This window comes from Gymnoscopelus microlampas (genome assembly GCF_963454915.1).
Source record: "Gymnoscopelus microlampas genome assembly, chromosome: 18".
In the NCBI taxonomy this organism is placed as follows: Eukaryota; Metazoa; Chordata; class Actinopteri; order Myctophiformes; family Myctophidae; genus Gymnoscopelus; species Gymnoscopelus microlampas.
In genome coordinates this window covers 15,662,009-15,682,129 of record NC_139955.1, presented here as the reverse complement: position 1 = coordinate 15,682,129, position 20,121 = coordinate 15,662,009, and the positions used below count along the sequence as shown (strand labels likewise).

At 40.6% G+C, this 20,121-nt stretch overlaps 1 protein-coding gene across 5 annotated transcripts in view; it reads right to left on the bottom strand.

The window, feature by feature from the left end:
* Positions 1 to 4,969: 4,969 nt before the first annotated feature.
* rxfp1 (relaxin family peptide receptor 1) overlaps positions 4,970 to 20,121 on the bottom strand; it is a 67,610-nt gene continuing 52,458 nt past the window's right edge. For 3 of the 5 annotated variants that reach the window (XM_084085910.1, XM_084085913.1, XM_084085914.1), the window contains 5 exons: positions 19,942 to 20,013; positions 16,844 to 17,121; positions 9,884 to 10,294; positions 6,457 to 6,675; positions 4,970 to 5,459 (listed from right to left, as the gene is read on the bottom strand). In XM_084085910.1, the coding sequence (XP_083942036.1) occupies positions 5,176 to 5,459; positions 6,457 to 6,675; positions 9,884 to 10,294; positions 16,844 to 17,121; positions 19,942 to 20,013 (1,264 nt within the window). In that variant the 3' untranslated portion in view covers positions 4,970 to 5,175. The remainder of the gene's footprint in view (positions 5,460 to 6,456; positions 6,676 to 9,883; positions 10,295 to 16,843; positions 17,122 to 19,941; positions 20,014 to 20,121) is intronic. The other 2 variants (XM_084085911.1, XM_084085912.1) reach the window with 2 other exon arrangements.

Sequence of the window (20,121 nt, the reverse complement as noted above, 5' to 3'; positions counted from 1 at the left end):
AAAGTAAACGTAGTCATTTTGCAGAATGTCCCATTTCACAAGTTTCCAAATGTATAAAAATGCTTTGAAAATAGCAGATCTACAAGCTTGCAATGCCACTGTGAGCTTGTGGATCGTCTATTTTCAAAAGAACAAAATATATAGTTTTCAAATAATTGTAAATAGTAAAGTGAAAAATACCTCAAAATTGTACTCAAGTACAGTACGTGAGTAAATTAATTTAGTTACTTTACACCACTGAACAAAGATATACTTCAATGTGGGCCTCAGGCTCTAACTAGGCAAGGACAACAAACTAATGAATCACAGCGTAACAGGGCATTCCTCAGCTGCTACAAGTTAAATGTCACATCAACAAATTAAGGCATAATAAATAATCCGACAGGCCATTAGATTTGTGGTCGCTGACATGTCAAACGTTTTCCATAATTTCATAACGGAAACAAAAATCCAGATTTTGCCATAACCATTTTTATTGCAGGTTAGGACACAGGAATTAATACAAATGGAATTAGTGTCACAGAGGTGTTGCCACATGGGCCCTCTAGGACAGCAACAGTTACTATGGCTATACCTGTAAATGCTGTTTAATCTGTTTAACCTGTATTTATACCATAAGACTCCATAAGACTGAAAGACACAGACTGTGACATTCAAGAAAAAAAACTCCTATGGCAACATTAAATGAATACAAAATATTTTACCCTTTTTACCTTTTAACATTCATATGATAACAGCTTGATTTGATATAAATATACATATACAGCAGATTCAATTCACATTATAATTTATAATCTGAAAATATTCATTTTCTAAGGAATCAGGCGTCATTATTTACAAAATAAAAATACTATATTGTCATTCACTGAAAAGGTTGTTTGTGCGTCAACATAAATGAAAATGTCTCAGGCCTCAGAAGAACATAACGTTAATAATTGTATCATTATACAAAAGAATAGCTCTTCTGATCCACTGTACAAATCACAGTGAGGAACTATTCATCAAGTCACGTGACTGTAAACATATAACTGTACAGCTTGCAGTGGGGTGGAGGTCAGTACTGAAATAATCTTGCGACCAGAAGGTTGCGAGTTCAAATCCCCAGTCCAGCTGTGGTAGTTCTGTCTGTGAAATATGTACATTAGTAGGCTATCACTGCCCACAGTCATTCAGTAGCTGCCCCTCTGTGCCTATGAGCAAGGTAACCTATAGTGCCTATTTTCTCTCTCTTTATGGCAGGAAAAGGTTGTCTCCCCCACCCCCCTCCATATGATAGCATTTATTCTTTATCATAACTACCTCACACACCTATTCAACCCAACAGAACCTTAAGGGTAAGTCCGGTCTTATTTTCCTACTTGCTTCCAATGTGCCGAACAGTTATGTTACAAAGTTTGTAACTTTTTCCAAAGCAGAGTTTCACAGAACTGAATCAAAAACCGTCTGAAGTGTACAGAAACATGTCCTTTTTACAATGTTCATGTAAGACAAAACATTTAATTTAGCTGAACATGAACAACTATCACACATTTTGCTGATAAAAGTATGAGTAGTAAGAATCAAGAATGAATACTTTATACCATCAAATAACTAATACTGACCAACACTCAAAAGTCAGGTGGATAATCAGAAAATTGCACATTATTGTATGCCAGTGTGTACTTTAAATGTGTAAAAAGCACAGGTTGGGCGGAAAGAAGAAAAAAAATCATACATACCCTTTAATTTAATGTGCTTATTGAATATTGTCATAAATGTTATGCTATGTCAGAAAAATCATTCTCCAGTTTACATTTTAAAACATGTTGAGCCAGAAGAGGTTGACACATCTATATGCTACAGTATGATTGGAAAACCAGTCTGATTGAAAAAGGTGCACTCATTTTCACCGATGGACTTGAGCCACGAGAGGCACCGCCGAGCGATCTTAGGCGAGCGAGTCGCCGTGCCGAGCGTTGCGAAGTCACCTTCAGCTGGCTCAGCGCCGTCCGAGTTATGTCCCGATAGGGACAGAATCATAAATCATCGTCCCCCCCAGTCTCGGTACCTTCGAGACATAATTTATTTTTTTGACGGACAGGGGGCGGGGGGGAGGGGGGCGCCCCGCTGCGGGGAAGTACGGGAGGTGAACTCGAAGCAAACGAGCACTCCTCGTTCTGACTGGTTTTCCAATCATACTGTAACATACACTTCTACTGCAGCTGTAATGTATGTGACGTTATGGTACCATGAGAAGTTTCATAACAACATACACCGTAATTCAAGGCTAAGTTTGCTGTACTAATCCTGGTAAAGCATGACTTTATTACTGCCGCTGCCTGCTGTACAGTTCATGTCTATGCATGAGGGAGAAGTTTTTGCTTTTTAATACTGCTGTAGTCTTCAATGATGCGCAAAGAAGACGTCATAGCCCTATTGTTTTTATGATAATTATGCTCCTTTTCATAGCTGAATGGAAATGGCAAATTCAAGTGATTCATTTTATCACTTTTATTATGCAAAAAGGTTTTTCTTTGTTTGGGTCAAACCATTGTTGTGGTGTGATTGTATGTGTCTTTTTCCTCTTGCTCGAAATGCATTATAATAAAGCATAATTAAACTTGCAAGCTTGGCAGAGGAAATGTTCACTTAGCTTTGCACTGTGATCGTCAACTTCCACCTCATCCATTATTGTATTAATAACGTGACATCTCGGAGTGGATTAAACCGCTTTTACCATGGCCATTTTCCAACAAAACAAAACCTTGGAAGAAACGGCTCGTCATACTGTAATTCATTTAGCCAGTCGGTCGACACCGGGCACTGCAGTCCCTCGGGTCGTCTGTGACGTGTGTGCATTATTTGAAGTCGTCGGTCGAACGGTTCTCAAGATATGTGGATTACAGACGTACATGTGCAGAGATTCCCTGCAGTGTGCAGAGAGTCCCCTTTTGTACTCCAGTGCGTAGTGTGACAAAATCTGATCATTATGTACTGTATATTCTCCTCTACATCAAAGCAGCAACTGCCCAGTTGGATTCAGAAGCTGTTACAGGGTCTCTATTCATTAGATAGTACATCAGTTGGGTTGTTCCAGGGTGTGTTGTTCCATAGCTGTAACATTACCCGGATGTAACGTTAACGCGCCTCTTGGATAATACACTTTTAACTTCAATATTGTTATCATTATGTATGATCAACATACAGAAACTCCACAACCTCACCAAAATCATAGAAAAAAAACACAGATCACCCACATAATATACAAATGGTTTTCCTCTCTATGGGCATACAAGGAGCCCAAAGACACATTTCAGAATGCCATAACACACATCCCTATCATGAATTACTTACAATTCCTCATGCCAAAGCAGAAAGATAAGCTCAGACTAAATTATACAGTTATATACAGTACGCACACATTTTCCACACATCTACGAGATCCCTCATGACGCATTTCAGACAGGCCCTGACAACATTCATTGGAGACACCACAGGAGACCTCGGTTTTAAGTGGGTGTAATAGTAGGGCAAAAAGGATTGTGAAGGCAAAACACCACCCCAGTTAACAGCCTGGGGCGCCCGGGACTCAACCACTTAGGAAGAGGGGTTTCCCCCCATTGCTGCTCATTATTTTTCTTATTATTTTTATTTCATTACAGTCCAGTATTATCTTGTGTATATTGTATTGCTAGAATAGGGGCAAGTCCCTATGACATACCTGCGTCATTTCCAGGGGGTGTACTTGTACTGTACTGTGTGATGATGTGACCTATGGGCCACATCATTGGTTCCTAAGCCTACGTACCTACTGTAAAAAATAAAAAAAAACATATCTAACGAATCACATTATGTATTGCAGCACATATAAAGGGGAAATGCGACTTTAAAATCATATTCTATGTTATACACCTTTCCATTTGACTAATTAAATAATTAAGTGCTAAACTGTGGCATCAATTTGCTGGAGGGGGATCCATTCCTCTGCTTTTGATATCCCCCCTCTGGTCATTAATTTTACCACCGGTGGTCATGCTTCAGGTCAGACTGAAATATGAGTGCATTTGTTTTGGGAAATGTACTGCATGATATGTTTGATAATATCACAATTTAACCATTTAATTTAAAATGTACAGTATGTTAACCACACTAACCATGGCATCCCTATTTTGGGGATATTGTCAATTTCAAAAAAGAAAAGAAAAACAAAAATAGCAGATCTACAAACTCACAACGTGTCACTTCTATTTTTGCTATTTGTCATACGAAGAAGTATATAGGGCTTAAACAAAATGTCCCCCAATTTGTTACACAAATCTTCAAAACATGATGGTCCATACAGATGAGAGGAGAACCAGAGCTGATTTATTCTCTTCCTGTTGAGCTGCTCCTTCGTAGCTGACAGAACAGCATGTTGATGGTACAGAGATACATACTCATTTACTAATAAAATTGATTAGATTCCCCTCTTCAATGTGGAGTTGAATTGATGAATTCTCATCACGCTTGTGTTATTTATATGCTGTGCTTCACTGGTTTCAAGTGGCTTGCCTCAGATCCACAGACACTGCTTGCTATGAAATAAATTACTAACTGTCCTCCTCTCCCCCCAACAATACTCTTGAAGATCGTATCTAGTAAACTAGCTCTTCAAAATGAGTAAAGCCAAGGTCTTTGTGCACTATGAAGTTAGGTGCCACAAATGTCCTCATAGACAGTGAACACTAAATTCATGGAGATGACATAAACCATCTAAAAAAACTTCTCTCAACTCAACCACCCACGTACACAACGGTGGAGTGCTGACTGGCAGCTAACTCTCAGTAATCTGACACACACACACACACACACACACACACACACACACACACGCAACTAAGAAGATCCTCAACAACAACACATTAACAACTTGTGCTGTTGTTAATGTTGATTGACAACAGGTAATAATGCAATGTTTGTGTCTGTCTGTCTGTCTGTCTGTCTGTGTGTGTGTGTGTGTGTGTGTGTGTGTGTGTGTGTGTGTGTGTGTGTGTGTGTGTGTGCGCGTGCGAGAGAGAGAGAGAGATTATTAAAGAATGCCTCAGTGTATGTGTGTACAAACTGACATGATCTCCGTGGCCACGTGGACATGAGTGTGTTCACTCCATGTCAAGTCAGTTGTTCGAGACAACTGACGTCACTGAACGCCGTTGGTGTCTAGGCTGGGAGTGTAAGGGGGGTTTTGGGGGTCTGCAAGGGGACGCCTATGCACTCCGGTGCGTTCACGCCCTGGCTGTTCTCCTGCGGGGGCCACATCTCCTGCCAGGTGAGGGAGGGGTGGTAGGCTGGGTGCCCGCTCAACAGGGGGCGATGCTGCCTGTAGTTGGCCCAGACCTGCAGGATGGTCTCTTTGAAGGGACGCGTGGTCAGTGTGTAGAGGATGGGATTCAACGCACTGTTGATGGGCAGGATGAATATGACCACCCAGGAACTGATTGTGCCTGTCACAGAGAGAGAGAGAGAGAGAGAGAGAGAGAGAGAGAGAGAGAGAGAGAGAGAGAGAGAGAGAGAGAGAGAGAGAGAGAGAGAGAGAGAGAGAGAGAGAGAGAGAGAGAGAGAGAGAGAGAGAGACATAGAGAAAGATAATTAGCTGTCTCTGTGGAATAAAAGGATTAGTCAGGGGGATTCACCAAAATAAAATGGGCAAGTCTTTAGGCGGCAAATAAAAGCACAGAATTTGGTACACACACTCTTCAGGATGTATCTCACCATCTCAGAAAAAGTTTGACCCATTAAAAACGTTTATAAACTTTTTTGGCAGGAAAATAGTTTAAGGCTTTTTTAAAGGGAAAATCCACATTGGCTGCCAGAAATGACCCATGATTCCTAAAAGAGGATATCATTTTGACATTTTGAATGATTGTTATGAAGTTATGAAGTATAACTTCTACATTTATAGTAAATAGACTAGACCCCTGGATTTTGAAGATCACATTTAGTGTGCAACTAGCTTGTGTTTGTTTAGTTTATTTCCCATTGCCCCCCCCCCCCCCCCCCGACCTAGTGTAGATGTCGAAGTGTCAATGAGCAAGACACATAAGAGCCCCCCTCCCCAAATATTCATCATGCATCTGAGCAGCTATCAGCTGGGTAAAGCTGAAACTGAATTAGCAAACATCTACCATGTCCTGTCGGCTGGCACAAAACAAATTCAGATGGGGGTCCTCTGCTAAATACATATTAATTTGGGGGTCCTTGACATGAAATGTTTGAGAACCATTGACCTAACTGGTTAACAATGTCAATAAAGCTATTTGAAGCAGATGGCGCACAGCTTTGGACAGTAGATGCACACAGCCATCTTTATTGGAGTTCGGACAACGCTGCAATTATCTCTCTCCGTCAAGAGAGGGAGACAACAGACATACAATTTACGGATTGTACAGTAGCTTTGACCGAAGAATACATTAAAACAATGCTTAATGAATGTAGTTTTACCGGGTATCTCCACCTGCAGCAGAGACAGGATCTTGAGGATGAAGATCGGCACCCAGCACAGAGAGTCTGTGATGACGATGGAGAAGAAGCGCTTGGCGATGGTCACTTCCTTCTTGATGTGGTTTCTGTACATGGTGGTCTGTGTTCCTGTTCTCTGGATGTTGTAGAACATGCTGGCGTAGGAGAGGACGATGATGACGAATGCCACCAGGTTCAGACCTGAGGACAAGGCTTTTTAAGGTCATCCAGATTGCATCATTTATACTCGTCATTTATACTTGCATCATTTATACTCCATCGCATGATGGTGTCGCTTGCCAACTATGCAATAAACTGTTAGCTTGAAAATCTATTATTGTCAGAAAGCAACACTGTTGTACTACAGAGTATAAATTGGGCTTTAGAGCAGGGGTGCCCACAAGATAGATCGCAATCTACTAGTAAATCACAAAGGCTGTGCAGGTAGAACACATGTCATGCCCCTAAACAAAAATCACAAAACTCCTCCTCTTTTTGGCATCTGCCACTTGGATTAAGGTGACTTGATTAACATCAAGAAGGGCCTGTCAGCTCCCTTCATGGCTTCTATAGAAGTAGGCAATGCAATGCTTTGTTTTCAAGAGTGTTGCGCACGAGCGTCAGTCGTATTATACCGTTATATAAAAATGTGCGAGGCATAGAACCGAAAACCTACCACTTCCATAAAGAATGGGAGGAAGGATTTTTTCCCCCCACTAATTCCCATTCCAAATGTGTTTGTCTTATATGTAACGCCAGCGCCACTATTCCAAAGCCCCCCTCAGGTAAATCTTTTCAGCAATGGGATAATCCATTTTTGGGTGGGTAGATCTTGTTGAGCTGGTCATTTTAAAAGTAGTTCTCAAGTCAAAAAAAGTGTGGGCACCCCTGCTTTAGAGACTCTTGCTTGTTGGTAATCTGAGTTCCCAGAAGTTTTCGCCGGCTCGGCGAGGAACTTCTGGGCCAGAGCCCTGGGATTTGTGGGCGGGATGTAATTTACGCTCTGAATCTGAGCGGACACGCCTCTTACCGGTCTGGAGCTGTGCAACTCGTGTAAAAAGTCCGACGAGAGGCAAACAGCAGTACACAACAACGGCGGCCGAAATTTCTCAAGGGGAAATTGCTTCCCGTCGATCCTATTTAGATGCAACACCCACTGCATGTGGATCCCGCCCCCTTTTCTTCATTGGCTGTTGATTTGAATCACAACGCAGTGGCCGCGCCCCTGCTGTCCAAACTCCGAGGCAATGCCTCCCAGACTAGCTTGTTGGAGATATGGTGTGGTAGGCCCAGGCGTCTAACGCAGGGGTTTTCAACAGGTGGTCCGTGGACCACTGGTGGTCCGTGAAGGTATTGCATGTGGTCCCTGACCATGCACTAGTAATGTAGGAAAGTGAAAGTGAATATTTTCTTCCACGGAACAGTGCACTAATGATCTGGTGACCTATGATGATGTGTCAATGTTGTTTACTGGGAGGTCGGGGCTCAAGACATTCCACAGAAAATCTCAAGAATGGGAAGTGTGCGGGATTGCCTGATTGGGTCATCATTATTAGGAAAAGTGCTCATATAATCACATGTGTCTGCTCACTCATACATAAGATACAAAACATGAGTTCAGTGGAAGGTTGGATAAAGTAAGAGAATGGAATAAGGGTAGCTGTGGGATAGGAATAGATCAGTGGTTCTCAACCTTTTTTTTTTAGCTCTGGACCACTCACATATTTCAGTTAAATAATGCCTGGGTTTGATATCATTTGTTGCACATAGTATCGTGCAACAAATTAAATCAAGCCCTTAACAATCATTATTTAATTACAAGCTTTTTCTCCCACACCACGCCTATGAATTGAAATATTTTCTTACATTTGATGGACTTATTAAATATTATTTTAATGGACCACCTGCAGGCCTAATTATACTATGGACCACTATCATTCCGTGGACTATTGGTTGAGAAACAGTGGGATGCAGACATGGGATGCATAGAAAGTGTTACCAAAGCACTAATCTTAATCCCCAGATTCCCCACCCAACATAACAGTGGTCCCTGGTGCACAATCAGTTGAAAACCCCTGGTCTAACGCATTGAAACGTGGATAGACTACCATGTGCTCGGCTGATACATACAATAAGCCTCCCGACCCTACTTAATTACCTCCCACATGCTGGAGTAGTAGGGTAATGTTTATTCCAAGGTTGATGAAGATAGAGGCAACAAAACGTTTCTATATAAAGAGAATATTGCTGTACATTTTTAATAAACACTTGTTTTACATTTTAACTGTTGGCAAGCCATGTTTTAACCCATTCAATCCGGGAACGCACCCCTGTCATTTCAAGATTTCTTTGGCTATTCAAAAATAGCAGATATACGAGGTCATAGCGCGGCACATAGCGCTATGAGCTTGTAGATTTTTTAATCATGAAAATTTGTGGTGGGGGGGGGTCCCTGGAACAAAACATTTTGAAAAAAAAAATCGCTTTAAAACATAATATATATATTCAAAGATTTGCAAAAAAAATAAATCCACGATAAAGAAAAAAAAAGATCTACAAGCTTGTATATCAGCTATTTTTGAATAGCCAAAGAAATCTTAAAATGACACATATGTTCCCAGTCTTAATGCATTAAGTAGGATAATCAAGTCAGAGCTGTGTTGTTATTAAAAATATATAATGCAGTCTGCTGAGGCAAGCAGCAGAGGTGGCTAATTAACTGCTGCATCATGCATAATTTTTCAATAACAGCACGGCTTGTCGTGATCCCTTCCATCAAACTCATCCTTCTAGATGGAGATAGACCTTTACTGATGCCACGATGGAAATTCAGTTGTCATGGCAGTACCGCAGTTAGAAACACAGGGTCGATACAGGAGAAGAGAATAGAGATACCAAAAAAAATAAACGTTAAGAGCAGTGGTGTAAAGTAACTAAGTACATTTACCCAAGCACTGTACTTCCTATTTCTTGATATTTTATACATCTACTCCACTACATCTCAGATACAAATTCATACTTTTTACTATACTACAATTATTTGACAACTTTGCAGATTTTATTTCTTACTAACTTAGCACATTTTTTATTATTAATACAAAACCCCCAATTATACAAACTATTTGAAAACATCTGATCTAAAAGCTCACAACGTGTCACATCGCCATGCGTTTTGAGCTTGTAGATCCGCTATTTCTGAAAGAATTTGACACATTTTGAAATATCTTGAAAAATGTGTGTAACTATGGGTTATTTTATTTTGCTGCCAAAACCTTTGTACGTTTACTCAAGCAAAAGATTGAATACAGGACTTTCGACATTATTGCTTCTTTTACTTAAGTAATAACAAATCTGAGTACTTCTTCCACCACTGCGTGAGAGCAAACAGGAAGTTAAACCGCTGACCCACCCAGGAAGATGACGATGGAGTAGATGTGAGCCCACGAGGTCTCAGGCTGCTCCGAGTGGAGAGGGAAACACACGCCGTTGGTCCCGTAGAAGTTCCTGAACAGCCCCTTGCACACGAGCGGCAGGAAGGCCACGATGAAGCCGAACACCCAGATGCCCAGCAGGATACTGATGGTGCGGCGCCGGCTGGGCGTCAGGTAGCGGAAGGGGTAGACGATGCAGATGTACTTCTCCAGGGTGAGGTAGGTGAGCAGCAGCACAGACACCTCGGTGGACAGCATGGCCAGGGAGCCAATCACCTGGCACTGGGGGCTGTCCATCCAGGCCTGGGCGTGGCGATTGTACTCGCCGCGGAATTTCAGGTCGTACGCTCCGATCATGAAGAGGTAGATGCCCATCAGACCATCAGCACCTGCAGAGAAGTGGTGAAGTGCAGTACAGTTAACAGTTACCTTTTCAGAATGAAATATTTGTATATATGTCACAGGGAGATTGGCATTCCAGGGAGATTGGAAGTGGATCGCTTGTTTTTAGGCTCGGGGCGGGGCTGCGATGCGAGAACGGCGACGACGACAACATGGACATACCAGCCTCAGTGGCGCACTTCGATAATCATTGTAGGCCTACTCCCCATCCACTACCACTGGGAGTCTTACTTTTTCAAACAACCGCGGACTACTTTTTTCGCCGATAAAGTATAGTTTTGGACCATGACGGAGGCGCGCCGACTCAGCAGACCTTGAGGCCGAGGAGAAGCGCCCGAGCGCCTCCAGGCGCGAGTGCCCGCGACGACCGGCCGATGGACTGCTAGTCGAATCAGCGCCGTCCGAGTTATATACGTCTGATCGTTATTAGATTAGACAACACAGTCTTAATGGCTTTTCGTGAGTTTCCCCCAAAGAATCGGCCTATATTTCTGTCCTCCATCATATCTGAACCATAACTTATCGTCACAGCGACAACAAGACCACAACAATTGTTTGCAAATTGCAGTAAAACGTTGCCAAAATATTAAAACGCAAACTAGACAAGCGTTAGACCAATGGTTCTCAAAGTGAGGTCCGGGGACCTCCAGGGGTCCTTGAGGCTGTTCCAGGGGGTCCCCAGCAAAAGTAGTTAATGTAGCATCACAATCATGTTAACCACTTTATCCATGTATGCGTTGGATATTCAAAAATAACAAATCTACAAGCTCACAGCGAGCTAGCTTGTAGATCTGCTATTTTTGAAACATTTGAAAAGGGTAAGGAATCTTTTGAAAAACGTTGATTTTTTTTTTTTTTTTTACATAAATCTTCTATTCTGGGGGTCCCTGGCACAAAACCTTTTCAGATGGGGGTCCGCGACCAACTACATATCAATTTAGGGGTCCTTGACATGAAAAAGTTTGAGAACCACTGCGTAAAGACAATGCAAAATAGACACCTCGGCGGTTACAAAGTTACAAAAGACAAGTTACTTTGTATACGCCTGCATCACGGGGCTTTCTCCACATAAAGGAATCCAGACGGTAGATCACAAAACAACAGATACATACGAGTTATGTACCGATAGGCACAGAATAGTAAATGATGTTGTGGGGACTGTGTTTGCCCCTCCATGGTTTCCCCCAACTGCCACTTGCTGCACTAACATAGCCCGCCAGTTATTGACTGTTAAATTGACTGTGATATTGGGAAATAAATAATTTATATATTTTTATTATAACTTTTAGAATGTCAAATTTTATATATTTTGCGTTTTAGATTAAGACTACAATGACTACTGTGAGTAAAATATATATATTTTTTAAAACAAGAAAATAATAGAAAATAAGACTTCTTTCTCACACATTTATTAGTATAAAATAATGTTAAATTCTGCTTTAACATGAAACGTTGCTGGTAGTTTTATCAACTCAACCTCCATGAAGACATGTGGTCGTCTCTGGTTTCTAGCAAAACTTTGTCAAAATGTTTCATCATTCAGAAGAGATCAACACTGGAGCAGCACGGACACTTTAAGCCTTTTATTATTTAGGTGCAAGTACAAAAAGTGAGAGTTTTGGTCTTACGGCCTTCCTCAGAGGGACTAATAAAAGGTGTAAACTGTCCGTGCTGCTCCAGCGTTGATCTCATCTGCATCTGTTGTCCCTGCCCCTGTGACGCAGCGGACTGGCCGTTTTAGGCTGAGGCGCACCGATATACTCCCTTTCATCATTCCTTTGATACTGTAGGTTAACACCCTGAAGGTCCACATACTGTATCAAAGGCATTTTCAACCAGGGGTGCCTGGTGGGTCAGCACGTGCACCATAGTGAGCGAGAGGACCTGGGTTTGAATCCGACCCCTGTCTTGTTTTGCGTATCCCTCCTCTCTCTCTGTGTCCTTGGTTTCCTATGAGATCTATCTATCTATCATAAAGCATATAACATGACAAAAAATACATCTTTAAAAAAGTCTAGAGGATAATTGTATTAATCTTTCATAATCAAGCTTGTCATAGATTGTATGGTATTAGATTATGAATTTAGTGCTTCTAGGGGAGCATTTCTTTACTTCACTTTAAAAGAAAAATCAACAAGAAAAGGGTTTGCCCTGCTCTCTCTCACATAGAAACTACTTGAATCTGTCATTTTGTCATCTTTTCCTTTAGGAAGAAATTAGGCTTGACAGGGAGGAGAGAGGGAGCTGAGAGGAGGAAGGAGAAAGGGAATAGATAGGAGAGGGAGGGAGCAGACAGGATGCAGAAGCGAGAGGATGGCAGAAGGAGAGAGGAGACAGGAGGTGAATTGATTAGCTTCAGAACAGCAAGATGTGATAGAGGTGTTTTGGAGTCTGCAGGGGAATTGACAGTTATTAACAAAATAATATTGATCTATTTAATAAATCAACTCTGTGCAGTGCAATAAATAAAGCCAAATCAATCAAAACATTAGCTAGGACGAAAGGAAAATGCCATTAAGCTCCATTCATCACAATGGAAATAGCACTACACTACACCCAAATTACATTACAGAAAATGTCCATAAAGTAAAGTACAGATACTCCAAAAATGTACTAAAGTTCACTTCGTTACTGTCCACCACTGCAGAACAGTATACTTACTGTACATTCCATCAAAGACATTCTGCTGGGATTAGAGCAGAGTTTTTTCTTTTTTTAATCAACGCTAAATGACAGGGACTGCATGAAATTCCTGGCTTCCACATCGGTACTATTGTCATCTAGATTATGCGGTTAGTTCATGGTTCTGGGAGCTATCGAAACATTTAAACAGGAAATTATAATATTGCTCCTGAATACCTGAGTAATCTGTTCTCAGACACACTTAAAACACCAGATCCATTATAGCTTATCATATAATTATGTAATTATATATAATTCATAATTATAGCTAATGAGTGCTACTAATAATACTACTAATACTTCATCCCTGTCCCCTAGACTCCTTCAGGGTCTTAACTCTGCCCGGATGCAAGTGTTTAGTTGGAAAGTGTGCTTTCATGTAGGCGCTATAGATTGGAACAAACTGCCTTTAGACAGCAAACTGAAGTCTAGCAAGTTGAATTTTAAAAACTATATTGATATTATATTGATATTATATTATTATCATATATTTTCTTTAAATAGGTGACACAATTCTAACACCAATTATATATATTTTATATATAGTGTATTATGTTAAAATATGTCTGAATGAAGAACAGTCCTGCAGACATTAGAAGTCTCCCAATAGTAAATTAAGTTTGAATTTATTTGGTAAAATGTATTGTATGATGCGCTCGGATATTGCTAATACTGTATTTTGCGATCGTCTGTTGCAAAACCTGAACTGAGCAGGGGCCAGGGGGACATTGAAAAATGTGACAGCTTTTAAACTTTATTTGAGTGCTCGTACACTGTTAATCTACACACGTGTACATTGCTATTCATACACCAGTAAATTGGCATTTGAAGTCACAAAGAATAAATAATGTAGTAAAAAATACTCACAAATGTATAGAACGACCGCTGCAAACTTGTAATCCATCATTTACATGCGTTTGTATTTTGTTTCTACAAATGCTCAAATCTGCTCTGCGGGGACACAACACATCTGCACTTTTAGCCAAATTGACTTGACTTGAATTGATTGAGAAACAGCAATGATTGCTTCTATCTATGTGTGTATTTTTTCATGTGACCTCATTTTTTTCTTCAAAGTGTTTGAATTGAAAAATGTTTAGAGTGCTCAAATCAAATCAAATCTATTTTCTCCCAAAGTCTGCAAAATATCTATCTCCAGGGTGTCCTCCTTGATGATTTAGATGTGTATAGATGTATAATATAATACAACGCTATGCTTTGCAAGAGCAACGTGCAGGATTTTGTTTGCTTGGTGTTTTCTACCATTGTGTTCATCCTACACACCTGCTGTGAGACTTACACTTCTTTCATATGCCAATTAAAGCAGCTTCCTGCCTGTGGTTGTGTAATTGGTATAGATGCTGGGGAAAAGGAAGCCACTGTGTCGGTCCTTTGATCTAATTTAATTGATCATTGTACTGCTTAGCAGTTCAGTTGGGAAATCGACTGAAAATGCTCTTAAGCTTTAGGTTTTGTAAGCACTGCAAAAGCAGCTTCCACAGAGAGAATGTTGCTGCACACTTCATATGAACACATCAGATTTCAAATGCTTTCCATTTTTAGGGAGAAATAGTTTTCTTCTAGAGTATATTTGAACATGCATGAAATGTCTTTAGCATTTTTGAAAAAAAATAAAAAAATGTTTTTTTTTTAAAATTGCATTTCAGACCACTTAGGAATTCAAACCTGTTTTCCAAATGAGCCATTATGCAGAATATACTTACGATCCTGTCAATATCATTAATGATAAATTGATATTGAAATTTTAATTCTATATAAAACTAGAAAAAGTGCTCCTCGGAGCACAGGTCTCCGCCAGGTCAGGTAGGTTATTGTGGCCTCCTGGTGGCGCTATAATATGCCAATGTGAAAAGGGTGCCATTTCTTCTTAGGCCTTGCACGCAATCAGACACTGCATTCATGATTTGAGGCATTTTGTTCCAAAAATGTGTTTTTCTAAATTAGACCAGCTGGTGGCGCTATAACCATCGTGAAAAGGGTGGTATTTCTGCAAAGTTTCACGCAGATCGGTGCACTTGTAGGTAAAAACGCAAATCGGCCTGTTATAGCGCCACCATGAGGCATTTCTTCCTCAGCCTAGTGGAAATGTGCGTGCACAATTTCACAGAAATCGCATGCTGCGTTGATGATTTGAGGCATTTTGTTCAAAACGAACCAATCCTGCAAACTTTGGAAGCCAATCTTAGACAATCAGGATGGAATATGGAAAATCGAATCTGTGTTGATCAAATGACTATAGAGATACTTTGTACCGATTTGCGTGATGTTTGGATCAAATCTGTAGGAGTAATATAAAAAGATGTCTTTTGCACAAGGCCCATGTGAAAGATTTGGGGCAGCGGTTCTGAATTGTCTCCACCATGCCTTTCGGCCTGTCGGAGACAATTCATTCATACCAGATAGCATTCAGCTGCTGAATTCTGGCAATAACTTAGACATGGTTGAGGACTCTGGCTGGGCAACTCTATAATCAAAGTACTTGAGGTGGATTTCTCTGTGGATGATGTGTGAATGGACTAACTGTAATGAGTGGATTAACTGTACGTGATGGATAACCTAATTATGCAGTGACCAAGCGAAATTATATTATTATAGTGCTTAGCATTGATGAGCTTGTTTTCCTAAAAAGCTGTTAATTAAGAAACAGGGCTTAGGGCCAGAATGCAGGGAGTACATGTCACAGGTCACACAGCTGCCAGCAGTAGAGTAGAGCTTTTGTTTTATGGCTGTGCAGGGGAGAGATGCTTTAGCTCAGTAGAAGAGATCAAATGTATTATTGTTTCCCTGTAGCCAATTATTAAGCTGACAGTCAGGGAAGAGCAAGTCAGTCTATCTGTGTGCTTTGCTGGTGTATGATGTACGTGTATGTTTTGTGACTGTTACAGCGCTGTAAATAAATCTTTCTATTATCATTTAATATTGTTTCTGAGTTTTGCTGATCTTTCAATTCCTCTAGACAGACCTGTGAATGAAGGTGAATTCTATTCTATTCCAGTTAATTCAAGTCCATTCTAGAGGACAGCTCTAGTCAGTGAAGGCTGGTGCCCTTTCTCCTCTTACAATAGACCACGAAGTCTGACGTAATTTACACATCCTTGGTTTGTCTACCTGGTTCCCGGTTTTCCACCCCCATTCTGAATCCCATAGACGTCTTCAATATCGCGTCAAATAAGAACTGTGTTCCAAAAATAAACAAGTGACCCCGGCGGTTTGACTCTTATGGATATGAAGCATCAACTGACGGTGAGAAAACGATAATGTTACTTCCGCCGAATTAGTTACATTTTCGCCAGAAACAGACTGTATCAAATATAAGTGACTGACTATCATATAAACGATACAGAGCCTCCTCCCTGACAATTATGCCGAGACAGTTTGTTTATTTTTGGACCACAATTCTTATACGAGACGATTCTATGATGACCCAATGTTATTCTCCATAGCGAAATTACTTTACGAACCTGGGGATGAACGAGTGACGTCAGGACTTCGGTGGTCTATACTAGGGATGTCCGATATTATCGGCCTCCCGATATTATCGGCCGATATTAGCATAAAAATTAATATCGGGAAAATATCGGTATCGTTTTTTTTTTTTTTTGCTTTATAAATAAGTTACAGGAGTTCTTAATGTATATGGTGTGTGTGATATGAAATTTGAGCTTACCCTAATCACAATAATCCCCGCATATATCGGTATCGGTTGATATCGGTATCGGTAATTAAGAGTTGGACAATATCGGTATATCGGTTATCAGTAAAAAAGCCAATATCGGACAACCCTAGTCTATACAGTATGTAGGTCAAGGGTTAAATCTACTTTCTTTTCCTACCTTCATCTCTCCACCCAGAGTCTGGTAGTTGTAGTGTTGTTGACTTACAGCAGAGAGAGATGATGCACATGGCGTGGAGTTTGTTCTCAGAGCGGATGTAGGAGCGCATGCAGATGACGAAGACGTTCCCAAAGCAGGTGGTGGCCGACACCACCCAGACGAAAACCCTGAGCACGATGTTGGCCAGCAGGTCCTCGAGGGACGAAATGCCATCGGTGTTGGGCTTACAGCTGCGGACATGAGGCGCATAGCCACAATACTGGAACTTCTTGAAGTAACTGGAGGGGAGAACAAAGTGCATGTATCACTTTTTATGCATACCTCTTTTCTCTGATTCTGTTAACCCATTCAATTCAATTCAATTCAAACAACTTTATTTTCCTTTCGGAACTTCGTTTGTGCAGTGGTTAAAAAGACAAACATACATATAGTCAATACATATATACCTATATCACTATAAAAGACACAAAGTACATTTAAAACTATTACTTAAAAGCATTCAATCTGGGAACGCATATACTGTGTCGTTTTAGATTATTATATATCATAATCTTATCGCATATACTGTGTCATTATTTCATACTTTGGCTATTCAAAAATAGCAGATCTGCTATTTATTTTGTTATCTTATTTTTTTTTGTGCAAATCTATGCACCTTTTTAAAGCGAACAATTTTAACTCAAATCTTTGCTTCTGGGGGGTCCCTGGACTTTTTTTTTGGGGGGGGGTGCGCGGCCAAATAAATATCATTTTGGGGGTCCTTGACATGAAAAAGTTTGGGCACCACTGATATATATAGCAACACACAAGACAAGACAAGACATGTGTAGATGCGCTCCCGGATTGAATGTGTTGAGGGGCAGGGGGAGAGGAGATCAGCCAACGTGACAACCCCTACCCACTGCCAACTGCTATTTAGGTGAGTCGTTTTATCTCATGTGCTACAGAACTGTACTTCACACAATCTGTACACAGTCTCATGCATGCGCTGTCAATTAAAATAAACCATCTGCTGTCATATGTCGTTTTCTTACAAGATTCATTTATTTTTAGTTACTCAAAAAAAGTTTCATATGGCTCTGTTGCAATTGACTTACAGTATGTAATGTGGTGTAAATATAAATAACCGAAATGCTTGCAAATATACTATTTTGTCAGAGAGTCTTTTATACATTATTTTCATATTAAAATCCAAATCTGATTCGACCAATTCAATTCTGAGTCGAGTACGTGTGAATGTGCTTTGGATAAAGGTGCCTATAGACCCCTTAACAGACGACGTCATACTGGCTGCGTGCAGCCAGTATGCGCGCAACGAAACCCATTATATCAGGTCTCGTTAGGACGCGTCTCACTAGCCAACACACACAAGAGGGGGTTGGGGTGTGCTGAAACCAGTGCACCCCGAAACAGGTTGGGAATTGATTGCGTGAAACAATCACCTGTGCGTCCAGGCTCAATGTTAGTAAACAAATAATTGGTCTATAGAAATTCAGACAAATTTGACCTGACAATGAAAGTGGGGTCCGTGGACCCCCAGGGGTTCTTGAGGGGGTTCCAGGGGGTCCCCAGCTAAATGATAGATAGTTAGGAACCAAATGGACCCTTATGGGTCTTTAACTTAACTGTAAGTTAAATTAACATTGATTTTACAATATAAATTGGGGTCCCAGAGATAAAAATGGGGGTCCATAGCCTAATGCATGTCAAACTGGGGGTCCTTGAAATTAAAATGGTCGAAAATCACTGCTAGAGCCATAAACATCTTCTCTTATGGGGGTCCTTGGCATAACCTTTCAAATGTGGGTCTGCGTGCTATTAAGTGTCAATTTGCGGGTCCTTGACATGAAAACGTTTGAGAACCACTGCCATAGACTACGTCCCACCCAAACACTGGGGACTGAACTCTACGGAGGCGAGAAGGTTTTCTTTTTTCCCCCTCTATTGCCCCTCTCCACTGGTGTGGAACCAGTTCCGTTCTTGTTTTCCTGCAATTTAAACCCAGTTTGAAGTGTTTCTGGAAAGTTTGTTCAGAACTGATACCAAAAAATACTTAGTGTCAATATTCTACAGGTTGGAAGATGCAGATGCAAAAGGCGAAAGCGAGCGAAAAAACAAAACAAAACAAAAAAAAAAAAGAATAAGTGGTCTAGTTAGTTTGATAGTTAAAGCTCTGTCTTTGTTTGGTTGTACAATGTAAGATTCATCACACTGGCGTTTTCACTTTCATTAGTTGGTCTAATCAATCTGGGACAATGACGTTGCCTCATGTTTTGCCTACTGTCATTTTGTATTAACAATCAATTGATGGCCTAACACTATTCGGATTGGGGCTGTCTGGTTACATGTGGGAATAAAGGAGCGTTGTCAATCACTGTACTGTTTTTCTGCATCATTTTGTATGTTACAACCTGTCAAGCGTAGGCAGGTATGTATTATGTCTTGCAGAGGAGAAAAAAAATCTCTGCCAGCAGTATTCCTCATCTCCGCTCATGTAAAATGAAAGTGTGAATATACTGTAAATGTATGTCATTTGAAAGAGGTGTAATCTGTCATGAATGCGTTGCAGCCTCATATCCACTTTAGAACAGATTGACAGCTTAAATATGTTATAAAATTGGTTCATGCGTGAGTGCATGCCTGCAAAGTTTATTTGGGGAAACTGTAACTGCAATTGATGACTTAATTTCCCCTGCAGGATAAATAGATAAAGGTCTATCTATCTGTACACTAGCTGTAGGCATCAACAGCCTCCGTTGATGATGTATCCATGATTACAATGGTTATAAGCTTAAACTGATGGAAACACGGGCCGTTTTGCTAGAAAGCGCCATGGTTCTAAGAATCCTGAATGTAATCGGTGCTAGAATTTATTTTATTTTGGTTGGAAAAGGGCTTAAGAAACCTGCATGCCCTGCAAATGCAATGTTTTCCAAAACTAAATTCTCCAACTCTCTTCTTTCTTTTGGTGTCAACAACAAATATTTTCAGTCAAAGCCTTTGTGTTCTCCACAATATTTTACTGGAAACTGAACAGCAGGGAGTCAGACAAAGGCAGTCAGAAGTGCACAAATAAACATCGAGGATTGAGTACTCACATATGAGTCAAGTGTTTGAGAGGTTCAAACATCCTCCGTTGAATATTCTCGATCTCCACTCCCTCTATACTCCTGTAAACAACATGGGTATATAGGATTTGTCCTGAGGATATCCAAAAGACCCCTATACATCCATACACATAATATAAACAGTGTGTCAACCTCCTCTTTACTTTACTC